Source organism: Pocillopora verrucosa, chromosome 4 (assembly GCF_036669915.1).
Source record: "Pocillopora verrucosa isolate sample1 chromosome 4, ASM3666991v2, whole genome shotgun sequence".
In the NCBI taxonomy this organism is placed as follows: domain Eukaryota; kingdom Metazoa; phylum Cnidaria; class Anthozoa; order Scleractinia; family Pocilloporidae; genus Pocillopora; species Pocillopora verrucosa.
The window spans coordinates 3,995,469-4,020,198 of NC_089315.1; the positions used below are offsets into that span (position 1 = coordinate 3,995,469).

A 24,730-nucleotide genomic window follows, 5' to 3' on the forward strand; every position below is an offset into this window, starting at 1 on the left:
TAGTTACAAGTACTTCTTCTCCGTTTGGCTCTTTTCCAAGTGAATGTACTTTCTCTTAGTTTGTCATGATGTTTAGGTTAACACTGACATCCCGTAAGGACTTACTCAACAAGTGTTATGATTCCAGTGTCTGTTTTGGAGAACACGGCGGCAAATGGAGTCACACCATCATTGTCGGCTACGTCCACAGAAGAAGGAGAATGTTCTAAAGTACATTAAGGCAACAACGAAAACCGTTATCAAAACAAAATTTGCAGAAGTTTTTTAATTTGAAACGGAGTTTAAGGAACCATTTGAAAGGTAAATGTTACATGGTTACATTGATCAACACAGGCTACAAATTATGAACAGCGTCAGATGCTTACATCTCCGTGCAACGGGCTGACAAAGGTAGATTGTCGAAATAAAAGTAGCCAAATTGTAATACCGCCGCCTGGTTAGCTCAATTGGGAGAGCGCCGGACTGCTGTGCGGGAGGTCGAGAGTTCAATACCGGCCGGACCAACACTCAGGGTCTTAAAATTAACTGAGAAGAATATGCTTCCTTTCTCAACATCAAGAAATGGTTAGATATTCTAGTCTTCTCGGATAGGGACGAATAAATGGAGGTCCCGTCTCCTGCAGGGTTAGGGGTAGGAGACGTTAATTTCCCACGCACGAGATTACTGTGTGATGGATGTCCTCCCCTGGGGTGGGATGGGGGGGAAAAGGTGAGGTCGTTACATGGACTAAAGCGGCTGCCAGAGGCGCCTGATTATGCTGACGTCCGATCTCAACCTTAGTAAAAATTGTAAGCGCATTGAGATTCTTTAAAGAACGTTCATTATTATTGAGATTAAAGAACGTTCATTATTATTATTATTATTATTAAATTAAGCTGGCTGTATTGCATGCGGTTAAGTCAGAAAAGTAAGAGAAGAAAATAGGTAATTGCGATATCGAAAGATTCGTTATCAAGACAGAACTTGGGTAAAACATACAGTGCTGATAGGTTTGAAAGAACACACTTATCAAGGATTCGACTTATTTCCTACAGGTAACGTTCATCATCAAATAACGTCTATTATTATCATGGTCAACGGGAATTCAAAACACTCGCGAAGCTTAGCTTTTTCTCTTGCACTTGTAGCAAATGACTTTAAATTCTATTTCATAAGTTACTTTCATGAAATTTAACATCTACAAATGCTGCACTGTTTTTCTTACAAATAACACAAGAAATATACAAAAAAACACAAAGTAACCATACCCCACAAAAACCTGCAGAAGGCTAAGTTGTGATTACATGCCGCGTAATGCAAAGGTGTCGCACCTTGCGAATCAACAGCATCAGCAGGGACTCCCCTCCGAACAAGATAATTGGCTATCTGGAGGAAAACAGGACACTTACTGTAAGTAACTGCTCTCAGTCATTAAAGTTATAAGATTAAAATTCGATAAATATCAAGTACATCGACCGGAAGTGTTTACAAGAAATTTGCCATGCGCCATGCCTCAAGTTTCAAAGGGAAAGGGCGAAGTAAAGGGGGGGGGGGGTTGGGGGGCGTAGTACTGAACCTTCCCTCCTTGTATGAAGAAAAAGTAGTTTTTTACGACACTTATTTACAATACAGTTATAAAACGACTACCATGTTCTCAGACTGCAGCCTTATGGGTCGTGAAGAAGGCGGGATGCAGGGATAAGAAAATCAAATTACCTGAATTTTCTATCTAAAACTAAACGTCAAGTGCAGTAGTAAAGATGTTCTTGACAATTCAGGCGACGTGTACAATTTTGTCTACATACCTCTTCCACCACCTGTGTCCACAGTTTTGCAGAATGAATAGCTAACAAATGCAGAAGGTTGCGGTCCTTCTTGTCAAGTTTCTGTAGAGACGCATCTTTTCTCTGTTTTCTGAGCAGTGTCCACGCAAGGTCCAGCTTGTTGGATTCCAGCGTTGCCTGAAAAGAAAACCCAAACACGCTTGAATCGGGAGCTAAATTTGTTCACTAATCAAAACTGAGTTTGTGAAAAGCAATACTTAAATAGCTCAAAGACAAAGTCGCATTAAAGAGCACCCTGAATTCACATCTCAGGTGGTAAACGCTCTAGACAGAAAGCTGTTTGTATGCGTTTTCTCCTGCGCACTGCAGAAAATATTTGAAGCACACTAAGCACAATTGCCACTATGGAGTGAAACTATGCTCGGTAGCCTCTCGAAAAAGACAATTTTGCGGCGAATGGAGACTACTTCCCATGGAACCCCCAAATTTTTTTCTCCACCTTTAAAAGTTTACGTTTTTTGCTCAATAACTTTATTTTTCTCTGTAATGATTTATTAATCCACGTCATTACCTGTATAGCTTCCACAAAGTCCAGACCAGCTACTTCAAGCATCAAGTAAGCGATTCCTTGCCAGTTGTTGTCAACGACAACACGGAAAGCTGTCCTTATGTCAGGTTTGGGTTCCTTCAAGTCAACAACATTTTCCCATACCCACTTACACTTTTCCTTCCTGAGAATAAGAAAATAAAAAAAGACTTAAAAAGGGTCGTCTTCTTCATCATTCAACGATCATCCCGTTAGATCACCCACATCATCGCGCAGAATACCCCTTGTTGTCAGAACATTAACTCGCATTGGAAAGCAGATCTGTAATAGTGGCAGCGAAAGGTAAACGGCGTGGATTTCAGTGGATGAATGTATCAAGTAGTTTTCTCCGCATAAACTATTGCTCTGTTTGAATCGTCTAACGTTGTACTGCGACTTCACTGGATAAGACTCACTCTTTTTCATAGTCTATCCAGTCCTGAGGAGTAAGAGGCTTTATAACAGAACAGGATGCTGGTGCGTTACTCTGCATAAACATCATGGCACAGCTAAAAGAGAAAAGAGGGATCCTGAATGAATGAGCTTTCATGCCGTTAAGTAATGACATTTAATTAAAATTACCCACAAATAAAAAGTACAGTACATTTTTGTTTTCCTTCAAAACGAACCGTCCTAGGCTTAAAGCGGTTATAATTAAAAGGCACTCGCTCAAAATGATAGGACCTTTCCTGTATCACATCCCCCATCAACCCCCCCCCCCCCCCCCCCCCACACTGCTCTTATGCCTCCGAAAATCTCTTCCCTCACAATTCTAATTTCTCGATACATAACCGGCATTTTTCTCCCAGTTTTTGACCCGAGTTTTGCAGTTTTGACCCTTGTGTTTTTTCGATGTCGACCATTAATCAGAGTCCGGTGTTCAATCGAGAATAAAAGGCTTACCCTCTCTACTCATAAGTTCCTATACCTTACCATCTAGCACCAACCCCCACCCCCCCTTTTCATCAAGCTGTCAATGAAAACACATACAAGTGGGCCTATTTACAGCACTAAGGATGAGATCTGAATGACATAACTACACTTGTTTAATCAAGGTCAAGACGCACCTACCACATTCAGTACAACACTAAAACAAAGTCGCACCGAACTTGACTGTTTCATAAGTCTTCCGCATTCCCCGCTCACCAGAAAAAGACCAAAACACAACATCCCACAGGATTCACGTTGAACTTTTACACATAACAATCGAGTACTAAGGAAGTGAAGTAGTCATATTACCCATCATGACTCTCGCGCAGAGCCAGCGACAAAGCAGTGTTGCTGTCGTTGTCTTTTATCTCCAGAGATGCTCCTTTCTACGAAAAACCAAACGGCAAACGTTAATTTGTGTAATCGATGATCAAGGACAACCAATCCTGTTACATTGTTTAAGAAAAATTAGATCTGTGTTAACAATCAAAAAGAGTCTCCAGCTTTTCTTTATTTTTCTCGGTCAGCCGGTCGAGCGCAAACAGATTGAGAGGGTGAACTGGTCGGTGAAAATTGAGCGAAAAAACAAAGACAACAAAATTCTTTCCTATAAGGAACTATAACAGGGTTTATGTATTTTGGACAAATTTCTCTGCTCTCCGCGTCATTCTCCTCCATTCGCAATCATCTTTTTTGGTGTACTATTCGAATTTTGTTATATTTCAATCCGACTAAACTAATAATATGTAGTTTCTCTAGCACTAGAGGTAAGTTTGCAGGTCGAAGAAAAACGAATCTAAAAATTATGGCGTTAGCCTTAAATTATATTGTGTAATTTTTGCGTAAAAAAACGAACACAAATCTTTGAACACTTATTCAAGAATTTGTCTCCGAATCTAGTTTTTATAGATTAATGTCAAAGGGATACTTCGGTGTTAGATTCTAAAGGTTTACAATGTGTAAACCCCCAAAAAAACGGCCTTCTTCTCTCCAAATGCCGCCTCCCCAACATAATTTTTTTTTCGGAAAAACTTGATTGTAGTGCTTACAAATTTCAAGGGGATGTTTTACCTGAAGTAGATTTAATGCGCAAATCGTTGCACCTCTGAGTGCTGCCCTGTGTAGCGGAGTCTGCCCAAACTTATCGCGATGATTCACTTGCGCCTTAACATCCTTTCCCTGTTCAGCCATTGCCTCACACAGCAGGCTCACGATAGATATTGGATCGGACATACTATAATCAGTGTGCCTGTGAAAACCGAAAAAAAAAAGAAAAAATTCAATACATTCATACAGAACGGTTTCATGCTCAACAGGGTAATTGGTATTATCAACTGAGTTGATAACGTAAATTGGCCACCGTAAAGAGTTTAAAAACTGACGTTTCAAGCGTTCGCCCTTCATCAGAGCGAAAAAACGAAGGGCTAACGCTCGTAACGTCGAAACAAAATCCTTTACGGCGGCCAATTTACGTTATCGACTCGGTTGATAATACTAAATTACACTGTTTTAATGTTTGGTTAAAGAAGGTGCACTTCAATAGCTAACAAAGGACATCAACCATGGCACGCCATTTAGTGACCATGAAAAGTTTGGTTTTGGAATGCGAAGAATATTGAACTATTGGAGGACTGAACACATAGATGACATCACCGTTCACAGCATTTTGCTTTTTTGTCATATAAAACAAAGAGTCTACGTAGCCGCGGGTCTTGATAAAGTTTACAAATAAAACAAAACAATCACCACGTCTTGGTAAAGTTTACAAAGTGCACAAAATTCAACATTGTTTGGGGAGAAGTATAATTTATTAAAAATTTAGTAGTATCACGTCAATTGTCCCGAGACATTTAACCTCCATTGTAGGTTGGAACAAGCTTACAACCCTTCATTCTCTAGTCAGCTCACCTGTTGCCCATTTTCACAAACCCATAATGAAGAGGAATCCTTTCATGTAAATCTAGCGCCACCGTGTTAGCTCCGTACTTGATCAGCAAGTCCTCCACCTCCGTGAGTGTCTCAAAGCCTCCAGTGGTGCAGTTGACAGAGTAATGAAGAGGAGAGCGCTTCTTGGTGTCTGCGGTGTTCACTTCAGCGCCAGCTTCAAGCAATGCTTTGCAAAGGTTTAGAGGCGTAGAGTTGGTGTCTGTGACGAAAATCGGGATGGAACAGCACGACAATTATTAACAATTACACTTTTTTTTAAGAAGGATTCAATATGTCTGACAATTCTTAAATGGTCTCGTAATTTAGATAGATTTAGATAGATCGATCGATCGATCGATTGTTGGTTTATAAGTTAATTGATAGGTTGATTGATGGATGGACTGATTGATTTGTTAAATGATAAATCGATCGATTGATTACCTGATTAAAATAAGTAGAAACAGACGTACTCACCAGGTTGGTTGGTGACTGCCCATGACAAAGCAGTACGTCCAGTGTCATCAACAACATTAGGATCTGCTTTAGCATCTAACAAGGCTTGAAGGATGACGAGAGATACGTTTGCTGGCCTAAAAAAACAGAAGTGTTATCACATATCACACAAACCAATACTTCATGATTCATTTCATGATTATTTCGGATGCTTCAAAACAAATCGTTTTTATGGATAAATGTGTGAGGTTTCCTTCTTCTTATTCATAATAGGGGTAATAGGAAGAAAGGAATTTCTACGCCAAGACCGATTTGTGACATACATGAAAGATCACCATTGTCTTTACCTTGCAGCCAGAACCAAAGACGTCGAAAGTCCATCTTCTTTTACATTCAGCGATTTTATGTTTACATCAGCACCATACTCAATCTGGATTAAAGTTAGAAAAATATCATCACCAACAGGGCAATCTTCTCACGTCGGCAAATTGTTAAAGGTCATTTCCAAGATGCCCATAACCTATATTTCATACGAGACCAAGTGTAAAGACTTTGATAAGGAGACGAGACGCCTTAGGATCGTTGTTTTCGATCTATACGCACGAGAAAGTGTGAGAGATGGAAGGTGTATGGGTATTTCTGTGTCATCCATGAGACACTCCGGAGCGAAAACTATACAGTATGACCCATTAGCATATCACCATGTTAAATTGTTACACACAGTGAAACGTAAAGAGGTAGGCTAGTTCCCCGCCTCAAAATGTATCTTTGATGTCGTGGGTACTGGAGCTCGTCGTAATTTACAGAGCACAGCAGATATTTAATTTGTGAACCAGTTACCAGAGGGACGCTAGACGGACGAGAGGGGGAGAAAGAGGCGGATAATTCATGTGTTACATTCAAAAGTATACCATTAGTTTAGCAGCTCCTGTATTTCCCCACTTCACTGCTAAATGAAGAGGCGTACGCCCATGACAGTCAAAGGAGTTGATAAGCGACTGGTCTCCTTTCACATATCCAAGAATTAACTCCAAAAATGAATAGAAATTCCAGCTCTCATAAACGAGAAAGTGAAGGCAGGAGAAGAGTCCTGAAAACAGAGAGATTAGCTTAGCTCGTTTCTCTGTGACTATTTACTTCAACAAGCTAAAAACACCACAACCTTTCAAATCTTGTTCTCCGTTCATCCTGTTTTCATTTTAGTTTACCCTTCCCATCCTACACTTTTTCCTTATTAAATAACTGATATTTTGTAATTTCACTTAAGATGAAAGTAACTTTGCATATCGCACAAAAAAGCCTAAAATATAAATCAACGTTGATTCTCGTTGAAGTGATTTGAGATTGAGGTAGTTTAATAAAATAAATGTTCATTGGGTGATTACCAACCTGTTACACCATAATCTTCTGCAGAGTCTTTTTCTGTAGAACAGAAAAATAAAACTATGAATCAATGAAATCAAAATAAAGAAAAAAACAGATTGTAGAAAATAGAGGATTGGTTGGTAATATTAGGCGGTTAAATTTTGGGCATATGAGACATATGCAAAATGAAATATCTCGCATAAAACATTTTAAACATATTCGTTAATGGGTCTCCTAAACGCTGCAAAAATTAAACACGTATGTAGGAGATGTGATCTCTTTCACCTCTGACAGCTTTGAAAGAAACAAAAAGTGTTCATCTGTGTTCAAAACATTTATTTCTTTGATAAATCATGAAAATCTGTTGATAGACATATTGAAACAAATATGGAATGGCCAAATCGTTATGTAATATACCGTTAGGATTAACGTCTTTTTCACCATCCGAAGGAAAATGATTTCCATCAATGTCACTTTCATCGACATCCATATCATCACTGAAATCAACACTGTTATCATCGTCATCGTCCATAACAGTGTTACTGTCATCATCGCTCCACGAGCTAGGCTTTCTTTCCGACTCCACTTGTTTACCTTGGTCTTTTTTCAAACCAAATGTTTCAGGATCCCTCAAGTGTGCCTACAAAAAACAGCGAATAGTGACAGAAGGCGTTTCAAATGAGTGTTGTGGGAAAAGAACCGGAGTGACAACAGCTTTTAATCATAACAACAGAAAATAACACAAGGATCCGATGAGAACGCGACTTAAATATACATGTGACCAATCGCAAGTACAGAAAAAATGGGAGGGGACCCGTCATCGCCCGGCACTTGTTCGTGTGGGAAGATGGCACAAGACTACTGGACCAAACACAGACTGTAGTAAATTTTTCAGGCAATTCTCTCAAACTGGCTTTTAAAGGGTTTGCAATCCTTTGTCGTATCCCAAGTCTCACACACGTTAAGATGATGCTAAACAGTTTTTAATTATCTGTATATAATGTTTTGATCTTTTTATTCGGGGAATCTTTTATATAGGGTTAACCTCTAGAATATCCCCTTTCGAGAGATACTTTTACAATTTTTATTTTTTTTATTATTTTCCTTCTCTTGAATAAAGTATTGTAATTGTAATAAGTAAACGAAAAAAAAAAACTTAATGTTCATGTTCACTTACATCTGAGGCTTTGTTTATCTTTCCCACTCTTGCTTTAACGTTACAGCCAAACTTGTCAATCAGAGTCTGTTTATCAAGATGAACAAAACAGTCAGATATGTGCACTGTAACATACATTGTTAACGCATAGCTGCAGTGGTAGTCAACAGTGGTACTTTGAATGTAAGGAAAAACGAACAAACAAAACGAGAACCAAACGAGCGAAGAAAAAACAAATTTAGGCAAACCACCAACTGTTACCTTGAGAAATTCCTTGACAAATTCAATTCTTTCCTAAGGGAAGGAAAAAATAAAAAACTCTACAGTAAATAAAAAAGTGCAAGATTTGCTAAGAGCATAAAGGTGACCTGACTTATTTGTCCCTCCAAAAGATAATCGTAACAACATTCCACGTGTTACGCATTATGAAAAACAAAATTTCATTAAATACCTAATATACAATTCTATTGTTATCTTTTCTTTCGTTTGATGATGAGAAATCAATAAAAAAAGGTCTGAATGAACAGCAGATCCCTGAAAGGAATTGGTCCGTTACCTTACTGGGTGGAGATGAAGCTACTGTCTCACAAGCTTGCAGGAGAGGTGTGAAGCCATTGTTATCAACCGCATTGGCCATCTGATTAAGGTTTTCTGGACGGGTCTAAGTACGAATTTGATGGTTAAGTCAAAATAATCCACGACGCAGTAAAGGAAATAATTTTTTTTTAAAATATAAAAAGGCACTTAATATGAAATTAGTAGAGCATTGCACCTTAGTAACAAAGAAGAGTGCCGTAACAAGCATGGTTAGCATATTGTAGAGGAATCATGTAGATATAGATTCAAACAGGTTTTGGAGCGGAGGTCCAAAGAGAAACATTTCCTGGCCTTCACTTATCATCAAAGTTTAGCTCTTTTAAGTGGGGCTCGTGTTAAGATAAGTGGCTTATTTTCGCGTGTGGAATAAACTGAGTCCTTTCAGCGGCATCCGCTCTTGATTTGAGTACCAGTGAAAACCCTCTGCGTAGTTAATTTTCCTTTTTCCTAAAATACCAAAACTTTCTAGAGTCCTTAATTTAAACATTCTGAGCGTTCTCAATCTATTTTTGTGTTAGTTAGGCTGATTTTACTTATTTGAAATTTGGGCTCTCGGTAGCTAGCCAAGATCCATATAACGTCAAACCTCGATCATCCGGACTTTTCGATTATCCGGAATTGCTTCTCTGGTCCCATATTTTTTTCAGGAATATTAATAAATCACATTCGAGACCGAAGCACATGTGATGAAAATCTCGTTGAATTAAATCTGTTCTGCTTTTTGAAGCTGTTAAATGTTTTAGGACAAAACAATTTTGATGCAATTCAACTAAAGCAGGATCAGGCGACGCGCACGCTTCAACAGTATTTTAGGTCTATTTAATTCTTAAATAATTGTGCTACGTCTTCTTTTTTAGGCCATTCTGTTTTATTTTTGGCTCTTTGGTATCATGTTTTTGATTATCCGGAGTATATACGGCAGTTAGTTATTGAAAGTATATGAAACAAATTAACTCTATGCTTTCAATACCTTCCTCAGGATTGTCTTCATGTAAGTCCTCATGTCGTGCTCACTGCATTCGGAGGCTAACATATGCATGACGTTTCTCCCAGTCGTCTCCAGTCCTATGCTGGGATCTGCCTCATGATCCAGAAGCATTGAAAACTGATCCATATATGACTGGAAGAGTGGTAAACTACTAGCTCAGGAATTTACATATCTTGTTAAAGGTTTTTCAAGGGCTACACCTAAATGCATTCTATGCCCCTGCCAAAAAGGGTCATTGGAAATTCTAAGAGAAGGAAAAGTAGAGTACGAAAGTAAAATCCAAACACGAAGTACCCAAAAGATGAGGACAGAGAGAAGGGGAAGGAGACTGAAACCAATGCTGATGAAAAAAGGGTATTTATTTCCTCTGAACAAACACAATTAAATTCTATCACAAAACAAACCCCGTGGTTGACAGAAAAAAAAGAACAAAATCTTGCAATAACCTAAAAAAACCACAACTGGCTTTCTATACTCCAGATGTGGTTGACTACCTTCAGGATCCCCTCCAGCTTATTTCCTCTGAACAAACACAATTAAATTCTATCACAAAACAAACCCCGTAGTTGACAGAAAAAAAAAGAACAAAATATTGCAATAACCTAAAAAGACCACGATTGGCTTTCTATACTCCAAATGTGGTTGACTACCTTCATTTCAAGTGAAAGATAAGATTACAGAAATGAAGCATTTTAAATCTTAGAAATATTCTCGTGACCTCCAAATTAAAAGCTCAACAGAGCAAACCAAAAAAGGAAATGTTGTTTTGTACAAGATATGAAATACGTACCTCTGAAAGAGCAACCATAAGGGGCGTGAGTCCATCTGATCTGATGCAATTTACTTCTGCACCTCCAGCAATTAATTTCTCAATCATTTCATTGCTTGCTCTCATGACCAACGATTTCCAATGCTTCTGTAGCTGTTCCCGCTGCTCCCATTTGTTACCAGATAAAGTCTGAGGAAGACAACAGAGTAGAAAGAGATCCAGACAAACTTCTCTTTCCATCATAAGTTAGACCATCCCATGCACCTTGAATAATTTAAATATTAGACTAAGAAAAAGCCTCTCTATTCAAACTTTTCATTATCAGACATCTGCAAGGTAAATTCTGTACTCAAGTGGCTCATCCAGCCACAGCTTTTCGCGGTTTCTATGGCATAAAGAGGAGAAGATTATTGTACTGCTGGCAGTGCCCGTGGGTAGTATGAAGCGAGTCCTGCATTCCGATTGGCCACTTGAGCCCACCTTACCCGCTGAGGTTGCTTGCTTCAAAAACAGTTGACTTTCTTTCCCGTCTCTCAAACAAAACAAGTCATTCTTTCTTGCATTTACGGACCTCGACTTTGTCTTGGTCCATAAAAAGACAAAAAAAGAACTCGACAGGCTTCCCTGACATATATATTTCTGGGTGAAGAGAGGTAATGTGAAAGTAAAGTGTTTTGGGTAAGTGACACAAACCAAACTAAAATAGTTTACACTTTTCTGGCACAAATGGCAAACATTTAAAAGTATAACTGCGGCATGCAATGCAATATTAAGCTTATTTCTAGATGTTAAATTAAGGTAAGGTTAATAATAGGGAAATTTTAATGACAATAAACAACCATTTTGCAGATATTAACGCGTAAATTGAGCAGTAAATTACTGCGCATGTCAACAGGTTACACAAAAAAATAATCAAATGTTGTAAGCTCCAAAATGCAAATCCCTCACTTGCATCATTGTACAAACTATACTTACAACTGTGGCATCTGGGTACAGCTCTGATAGGTCGATATCATCAGCCTTTTCTGCTTGCAAATGCAGCACTTGAGAACCATTCGTGTTAGTTTTTCCCACCGAACCATCAGCTCCCAAGTCTAACAATGTCTCAATCAGAGGGAAATTGTTCTGAAGAAATGAAAAAAAACCCAGATACAATGCAAGAGCTGGTGAATACAAGAACTTACTTCTTTGTTGAGATTTCTTGTCAGCAATGTTTTCCTTCATAGCTGTAAGATCTAAGCACTTGCTAGCTATTTTTTGTGTAATTCGTCCTTATTTATTTTATTCTCTTTTTTCATACCTCCTTGATGGTGTTTTTTGTTAAGTTTGTTAGCATCTTTCTTCTTTTTCTTCTTTTTTCACGTTTCTCATGCTGCATGTTATTTCGCAGTCCACTTGTATTTAAAGCCAGTTTCTTTTACGCACAATCACTTTTTAAGTCAGTTTTCTTAAATCACGCTAATGGCACAGTTCTCTGTATTTAGAAGTTGATTTTTGCAGAGATATATTAGGCATTATCGATGTGAGTATACACCTGTTTAATTAATAATTATAGATCATTTATCGCCTATACCCCCCCCCTCCCAGCGTTGCAAAAATTCCTAGCTAGCAGAGGGCTTATCAGTAGTTTAATTACAGATCAGAGCACAGCTTAGAGAAGAGCAAAGCTAAGAAATTTAACTCAGAGCAGTGAGGAGCAAATCGTTAGCAGGTGGCAGGGTTTAAGGGTTTGGAAAATTGGCAGCTCTCCAGCCTCTCAGTCATGTTAACTCCATACTGCGATGGAAAAGTATGAAACACAAAGGGTTTAAGCCTAAGGGTGGATCAGCAGTTATCAGAAAGAGAAAGCTCTGCTGCAATATATCACAAAACAAAACTTGTATAAACCTGCAAGACAGCAACCATAAGTGGTGTTTGCCCCTCTTTGTTGAGAGCATTCAGACCTGCTCCAGCTGACACAAAGAGCTTAGCAAGCTTGCATGAAACATCAGCAAGATTCATCTTCAGTAGTGGTGGTTTGGTGTATCCCAAGTCCCCATCCTTTTGAGAAGAAAAAAAAATAGAGAAAATCTTATCTAGGGAGAGGGAGTCAAAGTTTGGTTAACATATATATATAGTAAGTAATTTTTTTCCTCTAAATGTGGTGATGTTAATGAACACATCTTGCTTGTAATTTGAGCTGTAGAGAAAAAACTCACAGAAATAATAAACCAATTCCCTTGATGGCACAACAAATAGAGACTGTGAATATATCAAAATTATATAATTATGTGAACTGCAGTTTAAGAAATGAATATGAAAGCGATCTTCACAGTAATGAACTCTACTTAAGCAGTTAGTAGTGAAAATAAGGCCTGAAAAAAACAGTTCAGGCATGTAGGAGACAACGAATAGTATTGTTTTCCCGAGTGTCAAAGAATCATACTCACCCAATTTCCACTTTGAAAAATGGAGTTAGCAGCCAAATAATGAAGCTGTAAAAATAAGAGTTAAAGAGATTATTTAAATTCAGTTCCCATCATAATTACAAAAGGGCACACAATGGGGTTGCATGGAAACACAGGAGGAACCTACAGGTGAGCATTGTTCAATATCAGCTTTGTTGACATCAGCTCCTTTCTTGTCAACAAGAAATGTCACCATCTGCAACAAGGTCTCATTGAGGGTTGAACAGTTGAGCTTTTGACAGAGTAATGTTCGGCCACAGTCATCGGGAAAATTTACATCCACATTTTCCAAACTGAGGAGATAATCAGCACAAGGGATTTGATCTTTCATGAGTGCTATAGCCAAAGGAGTGACCTAGAAAAAGAATTCACAAAATATGAGGAAATATTTCTGAACTCTATATCTAGGTGTAAGAATGGAAAAGATCTAAGCAGATACAAAGTATTCAATCTGAAATCTACAAAGTACATGCCTTCCACTGGTTGGCTGCATTAGGATCCCCTCCAGCTTGTATCAGCATCTTTAAGCAATGTAGCCAGCCATAAGCTGCTGCGTAGTGCACTGGAGTATTCCCAGATGTGTCTGCAGCACATGGATCAACACCAAGCCTCAGGAGATATGCTGCAACTGGGGAGTGGCCATTCTTTACAGCATACATAAGGGGTGTCTTCTTCCACTTTCCTGTTTCGATTTATAATAATAATAATAATCAGTTTATTAAAAACAATGCAGTATGAATCATCACCTTAATAATGTTGTTAATAAATTTCTTGCCCAGATTGTACATATTAAATTTCACATTCAACGGAGCAAAAAAAGAATTGCTTTCCAAATTTAACAGTTTAAATATGGTTTCTTTGAAAAAGATGCTAAGAAGAGGGAGAGGGGAGTAAATACATTGTATTCAAAAAATGTTAAAGGAAAACCAGTGTTCCCTACCCATACAAATGCATTTACAGTGTTAGGCTGCTCCAACACTGGATCATGCCAAAATTTCCCTTTATTAATTGAATTCAAAGCTATAATCTAATGTTTTGCTTAACCTCTTTTATCAGGTGAAGCTTTGAGTTTAACAAGTTCTTTTACAGTATCTAGATGTCCTCTAGCAGCAGCCAGCATCAGTGGTGACATGTTTCCTCTTGCTGCACCAGTCTGAAGGTCAACATTGCCACCTGCAGTAACAACCAACTTGACTATGTCCTGCGTCAAGAAAACAATTTTTCCTGGTCACCATACTCACTGATAAGAACATGACCAATGAACTCTGCTTAGACCTTAACTCCTATGCATGACCAAGATAGAATATCTCCTTTCAATATCAATACAATATCTAGCAGACAAGTGATGAGAATAAAGAAAAGTATCAGTTAGGAAATTATTAGTTGATCCAATACCAAAATCTCCAAACTAATATCATAAGAATTGTATGAAAGAAACTATAGGGATAATTATTAACGAGATCTTGGAAGTTAAAGGGAACCCAGTGATCATATAACTGTGTAATTATGCACATTACAATTTACTGACCCTACCCTCTACTCTAAGGTCTGACCCCCATTGTCAACAGCACTTACCAAGTGCCCATGCTTAGCAGCATAGTGGATTGCAGCCACAGTGTGTTTGTTCTTGATATCAATTGCAACCCTAGGTGCCACAACTGCTCCAGATTCTTCTTCATCATCATCATCACCATCACCATCACCATCAGCCTGATTGTCACTTGCTAACAGCTCTTTCACATTCTCTTCTCGTCCATGCTTACAAGCAATCATTAGAGGTGTCAAACCTTTAGGTCCAGGGTCATTTGGATCAGCTCCTCTGGAAAATTACAAGAAAAATTTAACCTGAAAGATGTTTGACAACTTCCATCAATGGAAGGTGATGAACATCCTAAAAAAATCAAGACACTAGGGATAGATTTGAGAAGCTACAAAATGCAGTGGAGAGATTGAGCCCATATTTTTTCATAGTCACTTGACACCTTTATTAATTACCGTGTGACAAAAAGGAGAAACAAGGTGAAGGACACACAATATAACCCTAATTGATTTAGAGCAAAATATTCAGTTCAGCTGATCATAATTTTTGGAGAGAGACACCATGAGCAATGTCCTGGATCCTATTGTCCATATCTCACCCACACTGCAGTCTATTAAAACAGTTATTAGTGACCATAATACCTTGCTAGTAACACCTTCAAGGGGCCTGGACCTTCACATGCTGCAGCATAATGCACTGGTTTGAAGCCATCTTTGTCAGGAACACTGTACTCTGGTACTGAGTTTAACAAAGCTTTGAGGTAATCTTCATTTGGATTAATGCAGGCAGCATGGATTGGCAAGATCTGCAAAGTAGAATTATTTATAGCTTTGAACCTTCTTTAATCATAAAACTTCGACCGTGTTAAATGATTATTAAACCTAAATCAGATAGTGATGTTGATTGTTGATAACAATTTGGGCATTGATTGTCTTCTTGTGTTAAGGTACTTACAACTTTATTTTCCATGGGCTTTTTCTTGACAGACTGACTTCTAAACTTGGAAAGCTCCTGATTATCATTCAACAAAACCTGAAAGAAAGCAATGTTTGATGCCCTAATTTCAACAGCGTAAAATAACAACTTAAGGAAATGTTTACTTGTGATAACCTTATCTGGCTAAAAAAGGGGTTTATAGCTCTGTGTTAATCCTTTAACCTCTGAGTGATTATAAGCATCTAATTTCTCCTGTCAGTAATTCACCCCTGAATCAAATATTAAGGTCTTTAGAATAGGGGAAAAGATCACAAGGTCAGAATTTCTTCAGTGATTATTACACAAATTCTCTTAATAAGTACAATAGCAAAATCAATGTATGGAACACAATATGGAGAACTTGCAAACTCATGTTAAGGTGTATAAAGAGCTTACTATACAGAGTTGTTCACAACTTAGCATACTCATACTTTTATTTTATTTACATGTAAGTTTGTTTAAAATCACATAAATATTGGCAACCCATTCCACTCTGCATGAATTACCAAATGAAATGTATGTAGGGTGTAGTCAATCACATTGCAGCACTTCTCAAAGAATGCTTATAGATTTATACTACTTAGGGTAACCATTAGATTTCAAGTGATAACTGGTGTATTGTTCTAAATGATATAATCTGCTTGACGCGACCAGAAGTCATTTTTACATCATTATTTCTCTGTTTAAGTTAATGTCAAATCCAGTGGTGATTAAGCTTTCGTCTGTTTGTTTGATTGCTTGCTTTTTCCTTAAAATTCATTAAAGATTGAAATTTCTGAGCTATTTTGTTTTTATTTGTTTTAAATAAATGTTAAAAAAAAACACATACATTCACAGCACATGTTTCATAAAAGAAAAACTGCATTTATTTACTTTTTTACCTCCTTGTGCAAAAAGTTGAAACCAAATCCAAATTTGTCCACACCCTTATCAACAAAATAGCCAGCCACTTTTCTGTTTCCACTTCTGATGGCCACCCAGACACAGTTGATACCTTCCTTGATTGTGAAAGTCAGATAACAAAGGTAGTGTCATTATAAAGTTGTTTTTCAATCAATTTCACCATAATAATTCTTTTACTCCAAAACTTCCCACTTCCAGATAACACTATTTTCCAGCAGAACCAATTTTTGTGTTCCAGAAAAAGACAGAAAAAGTTAATTATTGCTATCCATCTTTGTCTCCAACAGTCTCCGTAAATAGTCATGCGATAAGGTTCCATGACAAAAAAATTGAGAAGTAACATTTTAACTGTATATGTACCACATATGTGGACATCAATTTCTTTTAACCGAATAATATTGACCTCAACTGCAACTTCTGCAACAATTCCCATGCAATATGTTACTCATTCCTGACTTTGATGTGTTAAACATACATATCTATATATATATATATTTGTAAGATTCAATTATCATTTATTACCTGCATATTTCTCAATAATGACCAGCTTAATTCAATAAAACTGTTCCTATCAAAACTCTCACAGCTAACTACCAGTAAGGCCTCTTCAAAAGAGCAGCAAATTACAAGAACAACACAATCATAATATGGTATTTCTTAACTTTATAATTACATCAACATAATATTATACCTGTTCTGCCTCATGAAGTGTTGATCTTTCCAATGCACACACTTCACTCATAAGCACTTTCACTGTCTCCAGAGGAACTCCCTTTTTGAAGCAGAAGTGGAGAAGTTCAGACAGATCATGGCCCCTTCCACCAAATTTAGTCTCATCCTGTAAAAAGTTAAATTCAAATATCAATTCAATCAAAAGAAGACTAGAAGCTAATGAAAAATACTTGCACTTGTCAACAAAATCTACAAGAGGAATGCATTTCTCATTTTTTTTAATATATAAACAGTCCATGACAAGAATGTGCTGGCCAAAGTGGAGATATAAACTTTTTGAGGTAAATACACAGCTCTCCTGATTGATCAGGTATGGTATTTGCATGTCTCTCAAAATTTTGCATAAAAAACAAATCGCACTTACTTCAAGAAAAGCATTATTGCCTTGTCTGGATCCTCTGCTTGAATATAGATCTCTTACTACATGACCAAAGGTGTAAAAGTTGTATCTGAGTGCATAAGATTAAGTTAATTAAAAATGACTTGCAGAATATAAAAAACTACTTACAATAAGTAATATTCCTTGGATATGTCACTCTGCAAAAAATATTGAAGACATGTTTCCAACTTACGTTCCTGTATCCATGCGATCAAGACTCACTGTAGGTTCGTTTTTGCGCGGTAGATATGGCTCTGATGTACTTAGACTTTTTAAATCTGTCAGCAAGAGTTTCAATGCCTCATGGTTTTGGTTTAGAAGTGCATAATGTATTGCACCCAGCTGAATCTCGGGACTTCTTGGCCAATGAACCTGCCAGAAACAAAACAAACATTTTAAATAAGTCCTTTGGAATCATGGCAACAGAACTGATTACAAATGACATATGTGTAAGAAATTATCATTCATTTAACTATCAAAATCAAAATTTAACTGTACATACTGAATAAACATTTTCTCTGTCATCAATGACTTCTTTCAACATCTTCATGTCATTAAGCAAGACCGCTCTTGTTGCCCATTTGACAGGCATCAAGGAAACATCATCTCTATAAAAATTAAATCACAATGAGACTGTGAAACAATCACAGTGAGACTGAAGGTAATGAGATCACCATTTAATATACTATGGGGGGTATTGTGCAAAAAACATACTAATCATACAAAATACCCCTAATGCTTACCACTTAGACAGTAAAACCACTGGACATATAACCGGTACTTAGGTTTACACCATACAACAATACATGTGCATGTTACTAAAATTGACCAATTATTAATTATAAATGAATTCAAAATAATGATCAGATCAGTGTCACCTACCCCTCCCCTAGCCCAACTTTAACCCTACCTTGCTATCATTAGACTGTCACTGAGTTGGGGTTGGGTAGGTGCACATTTGCTTGGATATTAAACATTGATCCTTCTAATCATCAGAAGGAAGAATCTCATATCACTGTACCTTGAGAGAATTTACATGCAAATGCAAAAGACAGTTAAGAAAATTATTTTTAACCAACCTTGTTTCAAATGTGGGATCTTTCTCAAGCAGTTCAATATCTTCATTAGGAATCAACACTCCAGCACGCCTTGGTTTTTCTTTTTTCTCTGCAACTTCCTTCTTCTTCTTTTCCTTCTTTGTTTTAGACTGAACTGATTTCCTTTTCTGACCTGGTCTCTTTTTGGGTGTGGGTGTGGTCTTTTTCTGTCCTCTCCTCCCTTTCTTCTGAGGGGTAGGGGTAGAGGCAGCCTTGGATCCACGCCGAGTTCTTTTTGCAGGAGGTTCATCCTCTTCAGGTTCACCTTCCTCCTCTTCAACTCCCTCCTCCTCATCACTTGCAGATTCTACATCATAATCACATAAACTATTCATAACCTGAGATTATCCAAGTTTCTGCCATATAAAGTAACAAGAAGCTCTTTCCCTCCCCCTTTCCCTCCCCCTCCCCCTCCCCTTCCCCCTCCCCCTTTTGACTGAGCGGAAGTCATCAACAAAGTCGATTGACCCTGATGAAGTCAATGGACTCTGATGATGACTTCTGCTGAGGTTTTCAAAATGCCAGTCATCACCACCTATAACAGTCCTTCTCAGGACCACAATCACATGGATGATCAAACTAAACTAACTCTTATTACCCCAGGGTTCAAACCATTTATTGTATTTTCATTACTGTCATTGTTTATAGCACCTTCTTCAGGTATGTCCTCATCTCCATGTTCAGCAGCCAGAGCTTCTCTTAAGAGTTTCCTGGTTTGTTTTATATGCTGTCTGGAGATTGCAAACCTTTCTGGTTCAAACTCTGACATTGCCACACGAGTGATAACTGAATCCATGTGACATACATCATCAAAAGAAACCTGCAAATGGATTCCCCAATTAAATTCACAATGACTGTGGAAATACTCAGATTAATGAAAATCTAACGTGAGAAAAATCCCATGACGATTCCTTTTCAACTCTACAGAGACATGTCATCTGAATTTTGATCGATAACTCTGTGGAAAGTTTCTTTATTAAAAAATATTGCTGCATTACAATGAAACAAATGATAATTGAATCTGCATGTGATAATATATTATACAGTATATGTAAAGAAATAATCCTTGGAAGTGAATGGCAATTTTAAGAAATTGCAGTTGAAGTAGCCACATGTCGGAAGCATGGTAAATTTGCCACCCTCACCAACATGTGCCTTTGTAGTTCAATTAATAGTAGTGCAGCTGTATTCTTAATCTGTGTTGTATTATTTTCAATCACAATCAAAACTCGTTTGATGAAAGCTTTCATCATAAGTTATATTGAATAATGCCAAATGTAAATGCCTAAAAATAGACGAAACCGAGAAAAAAGACAAACAAACTTCAGAGCCATTCGAGGCTGCGAAAACAAAAAACGATAATAGTGGGTGTGTTAGAGTCACGCAATACTAAACGGTCACAAAATACAAAGTTGAATTAAACTTTAGTAAAGCTTCTGCTTTGCAGCTTTTGCGGGAAATTGTAAGAATTTTACAATCACTATCCATCTATTTCTTAAAACGATACGCACTTTCATTTACCAAAAGGTAAACTTGCTTTGTGATACAAATCAAAGCAAATTCATAAATTTTGATTAGAAACCAGTAATTAGCGTCACCTCAATAATGTCAGTCTCAGGATAAAATTGTATTCAAAACATTCGCAAACTTCTTGAAAGATATAACGAAAATATTACTCCAGTCTCACCTCGTACACATTATCATCCACTCTATTGAACCAAGCCACACTGAAGCTCGATGCGCTCTCAGGAACATCTTCTAGCACACGGCAGACGTAGAAATCATTATCCTCGCCTCGAACGGTTAGAAAGTCACCTGCATTAAACTCAAATTCTTCTGTAAGATCAATCATCGGCAGAGCTTTCCCTCTTCTCTTTATTGACATTAACCGTCGGGAAAGGCGAATAGGAGGGTCTTCTTCAGCCGCACGTGCTTGTCCTTCGCGGACATACACGGAAAAAGTTTTCTTGTTCAAAGGTGAAGCAAGGGAAACTGCAAGTGGCTCATTTTCGTCCTCACTGGAAACTGGAACATCTGTATCACCTCCTTCGTCGTCTAGGTCGCCTTTATCCTCTGGTAAAATTCCGTCGTCTTCTATGTTTGATGCTCCTGGTGCAGGAATTTCTTCGATCTCACGTGCGTCATCTAGGTCTTCAGTACCCTGATCGATCTCAGACGGCGGACGACTTGTAGATTCACAAGTTTCCCTTTCTTGCTCAACCAGGATGGCTAGAGAAGATTGTCTTTTCAGAAGACGATTTCGTAGAGACATTTTAAACACCGCTTTCTCTCTTTTCTATAAAAAAATACCTATAACCGTCAAAAGACACAATTTACACCAGGGCAAATCGTGAAGCTTCGGGACTGATTCACTTGTTCAATACTGTTCTCTTTTTACAACAAATCCAGCGAACGAGGAAAAATCTGTAGTCAGCTGTTTTTGGACAGTAAACACAAAAGCGTGGGTTGGAGTTCTGGGCAAGCCCGATCCACCAAATTAAAGACAGTATTTGCAAAGAGCGATTTCCGCTTTCCTTTAGAGCCCAGTAACACGAGAACAGCCTAGAAGCGTTGGTTCTGGCCTTTGTGGTTGCCGTGACACTTTCCGCTGATTTGGTTAGTGTCACGTCACGACACGATTAAGTAACGTCATTTGCACACGACGTATTTGTGACTTCGATCAAATTTTTCTTTCCTTGAAAGCTGCATTTAAATAGATATCACAAGTATAGATATTTAAATTCCTTGAAAGAGCAATCATCTCTTTCCTTTTCTTAATTTTCAGTTCGCATTGTTAGCTTTCATTGGGGTTGACAACCAACCCCGCCTACCAGAAGATTTGGATGAGTTGCATTTGCAAGGAATCATGGGTGTGACATTGTAGTATAATGGCGGAAGGAGACAGCATCTTCGCCAAAATCATTCGGAGAGAGATTCCATCTGAATTTCTCCATGAGGATGATCAGGTAAAAACCATTGTTGCATTTTAGATCTGAGGCGTAAACTTAAGCTTGAAAACATGCGGAGAAATGAATCTTTGAGGCCACAATCTTAAAGAGAATTCTTTGACTCGCCCACGTTCTGCAAAATTCTAATTTCTTTTCACTCATTATTAGTTTACATACGATAAATATTACTCTATTTATAAAACTGTTTTGGACCGATACATTACAACCAAGTATGGACCTACCTTCGTAATAGATTCGAGGAACGATCCATTTTGAAAGAAATTTGCACTTGAACTATACGCAATGCGTGAAAATTTGATCAAAGTGAAAGTAAATTTTTGCAGTGAGGTTACGCGCTCAAATCTAAAATTTTCCTGGTAGTCTGCAAGAAGCTTAATCAAGGTTTGTTCAAACTATATCATTTAACTGAAGAATTTCGGTTTTTTTTAAGCTTTAATCTTCACCTGCCACGAGCCAATCTCATACCTCTCGGGCGTTATTTTTTCTTACCTCTTATCAGCTGTTCGACGTACTTTACCCTTTGTATTCCCAAGCAAATGACATTGTAACCCTTCAACTCAAAGAAATGATTAACATATAACTTCTCCCTATGATATTCATACATCATCCAGCAAATGGGTAATAAGAATCCTAAAACTTATTAGATAGAAGTTATCTTGATCTTACACCAAATTCTTGAAACTAATTGATAAGAAAATGTACACAGCTAAAAGGGAGAATTAATAATCACATCTTGGAAAGTAAAGACCTAGCCCTTTAACTCCCAAGATCTGATTGCTGATTCTCCCCTGTAGCTGCTACACATTTACTTGTAGATTAGTTACAAGAATTTGGTGTTAGATCAAGATGACAACTTCTACCTGATAAGTCTGAGTATTCTCATTACCTTTTTGCTGGATAATGTATAGATGTTATGAGGAGAAGTTACTCGTTAATCACTTCTGAGAGTTAAAGGGTTAAGGGATTATGTAACTGAAAGCTAAGGAGACTCAAAAATGATATGATTTAGCTTCTCTGCAGTTTCCTCATGTCTTGATGTTATTCTTTCCATTTTTAATTTCTTGTTTGCTTGTTTGTTGTTGTTAGTGTGTTGCTATCAAGGACATCAACCCTCAGGCACCTGTTCACTTCCTTGTAATTCCAAAGAAGCCAATACCTCAACTGTCACAAGCAGAAGACTCTGATGAACAGGTAAGACATGGAACAATCTGGCTTCTCTGCTAAACCATCCATCTTACAATACAGTCCTCCAAGCTGAACAGTTTTGGTCCCAGTGGAGAATTATTGGCCATAAGGAAATCTGTAACATTTTCGTTATTTAAATTTTACTGTTCTGCTTTTCTTGTAGTTGCTTGGTCACCTCTTGGTGGTTGCCAAAAAGGTTGCAGCTGAACAGAATTTGGCCAAAGGTTTTCGTGTTGTAATCAATGATGGAAAGGAGGGAGGTCAAGAAGTGTATCATCTTCACATCCATGTTTTGGGTGGACGCCAGATGAAATGGCCCCCAGGCTAGTCAAGGTTATTAATTCTACACCTGTTTTAAATCATTGAATCTGCAGGCAAAGTGACCCATGCTAGTGATTCTGTTGCTTTCATTAGTTTCTTCTTTCCTTAGTCATACTCAGCCCCTCTCCCCTCCCCTCCCCTCCCTCAAGAATGGGATACCATTCCATCAATACCCACCGTTTTGTTGATACAGTAGTGGGTAATTTGGTCTTTTACTGTTCAATACTTAAATACTGTTGGAAATTTTATTCTCAGTAACTTATCTCAGTGCCCTCCCCTCCACCCCAACCCTCTTTATCACAGGGCAACACAGGATTATTTATAACTCTTTCTTTTTCTCCTTCAAATCTTGTGTGATGATATGGTTGCAAGTACTTCTGGTCAACAATGTTATTGAACTCTAGGGAAAGCCAGTGGTGAAGATGAAACTAAAAAAATGTTATTCCAAAAGTAGCATGAAGTAGACTTAATATCTTGGAAGTATTAACAGCTTGTTGCTACCCAGTTTCTAGTACCCAAGCTTTGTCATGTACTCACTGAGTGTAATATGCTTTAGCTACATATACTATTAATAGTAGTTAATGTATATTTGGCAAAGGAGAGACTTCTTTTTTACTTGGCATTTTTACATCTTATTCTGACTGACCTCCTGATCTAAACTGATTTTATAATTGCAGATCAGGTTGTTTCCCCCAGACTATGAGCCCAAGGTCAGTCAATCATTTATTTTTATTGTTAGGTGAAAACTTAAAGCAATGCAGCCAGGTGGCCTAAAATGGCATCTGAAATTCCCCTATTTTGGTTGCAAGAAATAAATGGGTGTAAGTCTACTCCACATGGAGTGGATGCCAGTTCATTACAGGTGGCTCTCGGCATTTTTATCAGGTGCCTTTCTGACAATTTACCTGTAGGTAAATATTCCACTCAATATCTGTAAAACATGTTTAATCTGACTCATACAATCTGGTTTGACTAAAAGGAAAACAATACAATCTGATTAAAAGAGACTTAACGAAATGAAATGAAACAAAATACTACTTAGTATGAGATTTGTAAGCCTGAGAGAACACATGATCTACAAAACCTAAAACATTACTCACTGGCGAGCACATGCTGTAGACCATAGTTTATGCATATCTAACCCAGTATCATGCGGGTAGAGCAAACCTAAATAAGACATATTGCAATCAACATTACCCATTCCAATTGTGGCAGTTTGGTGAAGGGGGAGCACTGTGAGGGAAAAGTCATATCCAGACCTCTTAGTCCAGCATCTAGCCATTAACTACCTCATCATGTCTCCCATTTTATTATTGGTGGGTGTTAATAAATCAGTGCTAGAATCCTAGATCATTAGAATGCTTACCGTTTTCTAGGGAAAACTGGGCATTTATCTAATTTTCTTCTGTTCCTCTTCAGTCTTAGGTAGCACTAGCAACCAACGACTCCTGACGTAGCAAGAACGGATGGTAGAAAATTCATGGCACAATGAACTAAAAATTTTAGAACATGAGCTGAGAGGCTTTTTGAAAGTTACAAGATTTTTTTGTGGAAGACTGGCTCGTAAATTTTTTCACTTGTATTTTCCCTAAATTGAAAAGACAAGGAAATAAAATAACATTAAATGTCATTACCGTCGGATACCGTC

The 24,730-nt window shown here is 37.8% G+C and overlaps 2 protein-coding genes across 2 annotated transcripts in view; one reads left to right on the forward strand and one right to left on the reverse strand.

Moving 5' to 3' along the window:
* The window catches only part of LOC131775893 (poly [ADP-ribose] polymerase tankyrase), a 31,439-nt gene extending 10,235 nt beyond the window's left edge, over nt 1-21,204 (reverse strand). Inside the window, exons 1-35 of the mRNA XM_059092013.2 lie at nt 20,295-21,204; nt 19,259-19,427; nt 18,590-18,914; nt 18,013-18,118; nt 17,704-17,882; nt 17,496-17,580; nt 17,091-17,237; nt 16,378-16,494; nt 15,476-15,553; nt 15,163-15,326; nt 14,557-14,800; nt 14,026-14,182; nt 13,455-13,663; nt 13,109-13,336; nt 12,964-13,008; nt 12,422-12,574; nt 11,510-11,659; nt 10,556-10,723; nt 9,748-9,897; nt 8,737-8,841; nt 8,442-8,474; nt 8,202-8,267; nt 7,442-7,664; nt 7,049-7,081; nt 6,571-6,749; nt 6,007-6,089; nt 5,681-5,796; nt 5,189-5,426; nt 4,352-4,529; nt 3,590-3,666; nt 2,767-2,859; nt 2,336-2,495; nt 1,786-1,941; nt 1,249-1,366; nt 106-205 (exon numbers count right to left, since the gene is read on the reverse strand). Of these exons, the coding sequence (XP_058947996.2) occupies nt 106-205; nt 1,249-1,366; nt 1,786-1,941; nt 2,336-2,495; nt 2,767-2,859; nt 3,590-3,666; nt 4,352-4,529; nt 5,189-5,426; nt 5,681-5,796; nt 6,007-6,089; nt 6,571-6,749; nt 7,049-7,081; nt 7,442-7,664; nt 8,202-8,267; nt 8,442-8,474; nt 8,737-8,841; nt 9,748-9,897; nt 10,556-10,723; nt 11,510-11,659; nt 12,422-12,574; nt 12,964-13,008; nt 13,109-13,336; nt 13,455-13,663; nt 14,026-14,182; nt 14,557-14,800; nt 15,163-15,326; nt 15,476-15,553; nt 16,378-16,494; nt 17,091-17,237; nt 17,496-17,580; nt 17,704-17,882; nt 18,013-18,118; nt 18,590-18,914; nt 19,259-19,427; nt 20,295-20,879 (5,417 nt within the window). The 5' untranslated portion in view covers nt 20,880-21,204. The remainder of the gene's footprint in view (nt 1-105; nt 206-1,248; nt 1,367-1,785; nt 1,942-2,335; nt 2,496-2,766; nt 2,860-3,589; nt 3,667-4,351; nt 4,530-5,188; nt 5,427-5,680; nt 5,797-6,006; nt 6,090-6,570; nt 6,750-7,048; nt 7,082-7,441; nt 7,665-8,201; nt 8,268-8,441; nt 8,475-8,736; nt 8,842-9,747; nt 9,898-10,555; nt 10,724-11,509; nt 11,660-12,421; nt 12,575-12,963; nt 13,009-13,108; nt 13,337-13,454; nt 13,664-14,025; nt 14,183-14,556; nt 14,801-15,162; nt 15,327-15,475; nt 15,554-16,377; nt 16,495-17,090; nt 17,238-17,495; nt 17,581-17,703; nt 17,883-18,012; nt 18,119-18,589; nt 18,915-19,258; nt 19,428-20,294) is intronic.
* A 259-nt stretch (nt 21,205-21,463) lies between these two features.
* LOC131775892 (adenosine 5'-monophosphoramidase HINT1-like) lies at nt 21,464-24,712 on the forward strand. Its single transcript, XM_059092012.2, has 5 exons — nt 21,464-21,573; nt 22,663-22,767; nt 22,925-23,094; nt 23,760-23,792; nt 24,502-24,712. Exons 1-3 carry the CDS (start codon nt 21,496-21,498, stop codon nt 23,087-23,089), a joined length of 348 nt encoding a protein of 115 aa, XP_058947995.1. The 5' UTR covers nt 21,464-21,495; the 3' UTR covers nt 23,090-23,094; nt 23,760-23,792; nt 24,502-24,712.
* Nucleotides 24,713-24,730: the final 18 nt, after the last annotated feature.

Excerpts from the sequence above, each read along its gene's own strand:
- LOC131775892 (XM_059092012.2), top strand. The coding sequence starts at position 21,496 with ATGGCGGAAGGAGACAGCATCTTCGCCAAAATCATTCGGAGAGAGATT. Across the intron at positions 21,574-22,662 it reads TTCTCCATGAGGATGATCAG|TGTGTTGCTATCAAGGACAT; the intron begins GTAAAAACCATT and ends TGTTGTTGTTAG. Across the intron at positions 22,768-22,924 it reads CAGAAGACTCTGATGAACAG|TTGCTTGGTCACCTCTTGGT; the intron begins GTAAGACATGGA and ends CTTTTCTTGTAG.